Source organism: Ochlerotatus camptorhynchus, unplaced genomic scaffold (genome assembly GCF_037179485.1).
Source record: "Ochlerotatus camptorhynchus isolate MF236.1 unplaced genomic scaffold, CSIRO-AGI_Acam_v1.1 ptg000261l, whole genome shotgun sequence".
Taxonomy (NCBI): domain Eukaryota; kingdom Metazoa; phylum Arthropoda; class Insecta; order Diptera; family Culicidae; genus Ochlerotatus; species Ochlerotatus camptorhynchus.
In genome coordinates, this window is record NW_027040751.1 from 528,109 (window position 1) to 534,759 (window position 6,651).

The 6,651-nt window shown below is 40.9% G+C and overlaps 1 protein-coding gene across 1 annotated transcript; it reads right to left on the minus strand.

Moving 5' to 3' along the window:
• Nucleotides 1-5,269: 5,269 nt before the first annotated feature.
• LOC135705231 (uncharacterized) lies at nt 5,270-6,232 on the minus strand. The gene is made up of 2 exons (XM_065226840.1): nt 6,166-6,232; nt 5,270-6,095 (listed from the first exon to the last, which is right to left on the minus strand). Exons 1-2 carry the CDS (start codon nt 6,180-6,182, stop codon nt 5,270-5,272), a joined length of 843 nt encoding a protein of 280 aa, XP_065082912.1. The 5' UTR covers nt 6,183-6,232.
• Between the last annotated feature and the right edge of the window lie 419 nt (nt 6,233-6,651).

Sequence of the window (6,651 nt, forward strand, 5' to 3'; positions counted from 1 at the left end):
AAAGAATCGATCAATGTAGATAGGACCTATTGAAAAGTGACGCGAGATTTGTTTTCCGTACTGAGCTCCAATGCTACCGACGCCAAGAGAGGCAGCTCCCACACCTGGACCCTATCTATCGACCCATCAACTCAACCGGGGACCAACGGCTTTACTTCCCGAAGGAAGGCGTGATCAGAGATGTTGCCGGTGGCGCCGACTGAGATTGGGCCCAGGCCTGCTGGGGTGAGAGGTAATCACGCTATCCACCGGCGCCGATATCTTTCAAGGTGATATCACGGCGAATGAGAACGACCCAAATTTGAGTTTAGTTATCTCAGAAATAAGAAATAAAGTGCAGGAACTCAGCGATGAGTAAATTTGCCTCATGTTTTCCCAGGTTTTTCCGGGATTTTTCCCGAATTTGAGAAAAGTAAAGATTGGATTCACTCAGTCTATTGGTACTACTCCGAGACTGAATAAAATTTTCGTCAATTTCCTCATTTTCTGGCAGATTTTTTAGGTTTTCCACAGGAAACAAATTTACTCATCGCTGAGTTCCTGCACTTTTGGCGATTAAGAGTGAACTTAACTCAAATTTGGGTCGTTCTCATTCACCACGTACGCAAAAAGAAAAGAGCCAGTGTGGCTACTTGATAGCAAACTACTCATAATGGGAGGAGTCTTTGTAGCTTTTATACCACTTGGTTGCACAGCATTCTGCTTTAACCTGAAAAGATATAAAAGTGCGCTGCTGTATGGCATTAGCTCATTTTCGCTTCGGACGGCGTGGTGAACAGCAGTAGCAGCAGTAGGAAGTTGGTGGCTAGTCCACTCCTTCGCACCTAACAAGCAACAATTGACTGGTCGTGGCAAAGGAGGAAAAGGTCTGGTAAAGGAGGCGCCAAGCGTCATCGCAAAGTTCTTCGAGATAACCGCCATCGGTCGTCTGGCTCGCCATGGTGGTGTCAAACGTATCTTCGGTCTGATCTACGAGGTGTGCTGAAGGTGTTCCTGGAAAATGAGGTCCGTGATGCTACCACCTACACTAAACACGCCAAGCGTAAGTGGCCATGGATGTCCTCTTCAATAAATTGATGACTCTGAAAAGGGCCGTTTTATTTATTTACATCAGTAAAGAGTTGGAATAGAATTTATCTGTGCTTGTTTGTCCATATTCAGAACTACAAGCCCCCAACGATCACACAAAATTTTCTTCAGACTTGTAATCTTGTAACCAAACTTGGAAGCAGGGGTACAAGTCATTATGATTGATTCTCTTAATCAACTTTCTCTTTGAAAAAGATCACTACAAATTTGGTACGCCTACAATTCAAAAACGGAAAGAGTTGAGATAATAGATAATTGATCAATTAAAAGAACTAAATGCTCTTCACATTTATTCCTTCCACTAGCGGTCCTACGTCAAGCTTCCGTTCGTGCCCCTAGGCACAGACCCTTCTACTTTTTTTATTGCAAATCCGTCCTCACCCGTTTTCTCAGAACGGCCGTCCCGGTCGCGTTCTCTCCTGTGGCTTTGCCACGGCGAGGAGACGATTTTTGCAAATCCGTCCTCACTCGCATTCAGAACGGCCGTCCCGGTCGCGTTCAAATTTCCAATATTCCTTGTAAGTAGGTGATTTGCCCTTTATTACCTATCGGGGGTCTCCAAGATTCCAGGTTCGTCTCATGGCAGGATCGCCAGAAATGTGAAAATCTGCCGTTATTAATTATGGGCAAATCTCCCACGACGCAGCTAATAAATATTCAACTTACCCGCGCTATGGCGCTATGAATCCAAAATGACCTTTCACCAACTGTCAGAAAATGTGTATGAAAAGTCCCGACCTACCTAGTTATTATCCATCTCATAGTTTCTTCGGGACCTTCTAGTATTAGGTTACCTCTATTGTGCTACTATTGCTCTGTACTCCTATCACATAAGCTATTGACCAATTCACGGAATAAATTCATGAGAAAATTTGACGTTTGTGCTGTGCCGTGTTTACTAAAAATGAACACATGACGTGATGCTCGCGCAACTTTAGAAAAGAGACTATCAACTTTTTAAAAACAATTTGTTATGCCCTTTTCACGTGAATCGAAGAATGCCCATGCAAACCCAGGGCACTAGCGGGAAGGGGAGAATTTTCCATACTCGATGGTGTTGTTAGTTTGCGTGGGTGTACTTCGGTGCGTGCAAAAAAGACTTAACGAGTTGTTTATAAAAGTTGATAGGCCCTTTTCTAAAGTTACGCGAGCATTACGTCATGTGTTCATTTTTAGTAAACACGGCACCGCTCAAACGTCAATTTTGTTTCGTGAGTTCATTCCGTGCATTGGTCAATAGACTTCTCTGACATTTGTAAAATGCACTCCAACGCGAATTGCGAGCCGTCAAATTGTCAAATCAAGCTGTCAGAGCAGATGAACTATTGTGTTCATATGCAGTGATGCCGAGTTTTCGGAAAGAATTTGAATAGAATATTTTTTTTTCTATCTTTATTAGGGAGATTTTTAGCCCTGGGCTGGTTCGTCTCCGGAATAGAATAATTGCAATAATAGAACATAAAGGTTTTCACCATGATATTCGATGAGTTTTTGCGTAGTTATCTTTGTTAGTTCAGTAAACCACATTCCGGAAAAAATATGATGGATTTTAGTATATTTTTCGACAACAAAAAAACCCATTTTATTAAAATTATTTCAAAATTTCGCCACACTCAGTTCAGTAAATTTGATGTTCTTTCATTATAGCAGATTGAAAGAAAAATTGGATCATGTCTTGGATATTTTTTTTTTCAAAAACTTGAGTTTTTTAGTGGCGCTGGTGGTGTAGTGGTAAGCGTGATTAACTCTCACTCCAGAAGGCCTGGGTTCAATCCCAGTTGGCGCCGCCGGGATGTTCTGAGGCATAACATCTCTCATCACGCCTAAATCACGCCCTGATGCCAGGGAACTAAAGCCGTTGGTCCCCGGTTCATGAGTTGATGGGTCGATAGGTAGGGTCCAGGTGTTGGAACTGCCTCCTTGACGTCGGTAGCATTGGTACTCAGCACGGAAAACAAGATCGACGGAAAACAAATCAAGGAAAAAAAAAGACTTTAGAACAAATGTCTAACAAAATAATTACAAATTTCAGGCAAAAATCTTTGCAGTCCTCAGTCGCAACAATTAATTCCCTTTATATTTATTTAAAGATTTAGTTTTAGTTTTTAAGTATAGACCACCTGTTTAAAACACTGAATTGCCAAGGCAGGAACAATGTAAAATCACTAGTAGTTTTTTTTTCTATGGAAGTGCTGTTTACGTACAATATTGTAAATTTCTATAGAACGGCGGAGATAGAGAATAGGAGTAATTGAGTTGTAACTATAAGTTTGCGTGTGACAGTAAATGATCAACTTCCTTGTTTATGCACAATTTTAGCATATGAATGGTTAGTATTCATACTTATATATTAATTATATGCTAAAAACATCAAATAAATGCAGTAATTAGTCAGTAATCAACAACATTCTACGTGACATAAATGTATGACGCGCACACCACTTGCTTGCTTCTTTGTGCCATAATGTTCAGTCGTTGGCAGCAAAAAGTTCAGAAATGTCACGACATTTTTGCTGCTTGCCAGTTTGTTTCTGTGTGTCTTCACTATGGTCATTGCGAAAAGTATCAAATCTTAATGAAAAAATGGTAAAACAAACCAGTGCTCGTGCCATCACTCGTTGTGTATAATACTCAATATATTAGTTTACTAAAGACTTCTGACAAAATTGACTCGTATGCTCCTATAATGCTCCCGTTGACATTTATCTTAAAATATTATTTTTATTCAATAATAGTTCAATAGGTCGGTTAGTAAAGATTAGTGAAACAAGTTGAATTTATTTATTCCAATTGAAAGCGCTGTATAGAACACATACCTCCAACGTGGCGGAGTTTCTAGTTGCTATTTTAGCTGAATGGAGAAGTATATCAGAAACCTATTAATTCAACATTAGGGTTAAGGTTCAGTCCATAATTCCAACCAAATGCAACTGCTTATGGCTTTTACGCCCGAATTAAGCAGATTTACAGCTTTAAAATACATCGAGATGCCCTCGGAGAAGCCATAAAACTTCATGAATTTCTATTTTGTTATAAAATCAGATTTAGTGAGTATATAATAAAATTAATATGTTGTTTTCTGTTACTCGTCACACAGCACTCATATTTTAAAGCTGAAAAAACCAAAGTTAAAAAACTTGAATAGATAAAAAATCAGATTATTAAACAAATTGTCAAAATGACTTTTGAGCGCTTCTGTAAGTGCAAGATGCAGTGTTACTCTGAAAACAGCCGATTGAGTTTGGTTGAGAATTTGACATAAAATAATATGACTATTCAAAGTCGCACTGGCCTCCACCTAATATGTTCCGGGAGTCTCCGAGAATTTGTCTCAATCTGAATTGGTTGATACATTGGCTATTTAAACAGTATGTTGGTTGCCTCACATCTTAATCTTGAATGCTGTCATCAGAAGCCGATATCAACAGATATTCATAAACGAAATTTTGGATGGGGTGGGTCGGCCACACATTATGAAGGAGCGGAAACAAATTCTGCAAGCATGCACTGCATTGGAACCAAGAGGCAAACCCAAGTGGTTTATATGGCGGTGGAGTCTCAACAAGGAAATCAAGCAAGTCAACAGCAAATTGACTGGGCACAGGTAAAAAAAAAGCATGCAGCCGCCCAGTATAGATGTTTATCACATGGTGATTGAGTGAGGAATCGTCACTCATGCTTTCGATACGACCCCTTTTTCCTACCTGAGATCTGAGAAACATTAGATTGGAACTATATTTTTCTTAAAAACAACAACGGAATATCACCAAAGCTAACCCAAGCACGCCAGTGCAAAGCTGTTTTGTTCATCCAGCAGAATTGCATATCGTGAACTACGATCACCACCAACGGAGCCGGGGTGATGGCACCTTCCAAGTGTAGCGCGAGTGTTTGGTGTTTTGAAACAATCACCCCTCTGCTGATTAAATTGTGGACATCCTGAGAACCCGGCAGCGCGGTGCACTAAATTTGAGTCATCGTGAGAGTAACAATCAGTTATCGTACGTACACACCAATCAAATCACAACAACACAGCGACGATGATGTTTGCGCTGCTGGGGGTGCGATCTACGCGACACTGATTCTGATTGATGATGATGGTGGACTTCAGTTGGTGGTAGAATGTTGTAGATAAGTTTGTAAAGGAAAAAAAAAATCTCACTTCAATCAATTATTTTATTCACTTCGAAACACGGTCAGGCCGTCGAACACAACACAAACCACCATGGTAAATTCTTTTTTCACAATCCACATCTCTTCCGTAAACAACGATCCATGCTGTCATGATGCGTTTCCTCACCTCAGCCACCCAATCACAGTACCACCGGTTGTTGTATAAGCCCAAAGTTCTGAGTCGGGGGAACGCCATCGGGAAATTTTTCACCTCCGTTAGAAAATTATCTTCGATAAACAGTTTCCTCAATGATCCCACCCTTATATTCACTGGAATATCTAGGGTGAAGATGGAATTTTCCGCTAGATCCAATTCGACCAAATTACTCAACCCTCCGAACTGTTTTACGTCAACCATGGTCAGATTGCAACCCCGCAGTGTCAGTTTCTGTAACTCTTTTAAGTATTCGATACTGAAAGGAACAGTTCCCAGGGCTTTTGATCGAATCTCAAGCGATGTCAGTGCTTGGTTCTCCTGTTCGGCAACAAAGAACCGGTGCAGATCGGTGTCCAGAATCGATAGCGAGTGCAACGAGCCCGACAGAAAGTAAACTTCCGAAACGTTCCCAAAGTAAACGGACAGAGTCGTAACACTGGCCGGTATCACTTGGAAGTGATTCGAACCGAACTGTGCGAACGTTGCGTTGACGAGCTCCAGAACCGTGTAGTTCAGCAATGAATCGGAGTCCAGCTCGAGGAAACTGTGCTGATCTGAATTCTCCTGAACGCAACTACCTTCGTGATGCCATTGGACCTTGACGTTGGGCTCTTGGTGACACTGAAATCGCTCTTGATGGCAACATTGGATCCTGATTAGTAGCAGCAGTAGAATCCTTGAGATTGGGATTAACTTTTATTAGGAAGGTCATCATCGATGGAAGTGGAAGAATGTTAGTAACTTACTTCAATACGGGTTCCATTGTTATCAGTTTGTTCAGGACAACGGTTAGACTCGAACTACCAGGGGAGGTAGAACTCTTTCTACTGATAATCGGATTTGTATTCTATTCAGTATCAGCTGTATGTTGATGCAAAACTTTGGTAAAAGGTTATCATCGTTTGTATAATCCTATGATTAAGGTTCAGGAATTTTTACAATCCTTCTATGAATGAAATCGACTAAATCTTGAACAAACGAACATCATATTTGCAGATCATGTTGGGTTAGGTTATGGTTATGTCAACTCGCTCGTTAACCCGATTAACAGTAGTTAGTGATCGCTCAAAACAATAAACAATTTGCTTTCTAGAGCCACCGCTTCCATCACCGCCGGTCGCGTGATTCTTAATTGACTTTTTTGGCGTAATATCTAGTCTGCTTGTCTTATACAGCTGTAGGTATGTCTCCGGTCTCCGAGCCATCCCAGTGCACATGATGATGTTTAATTA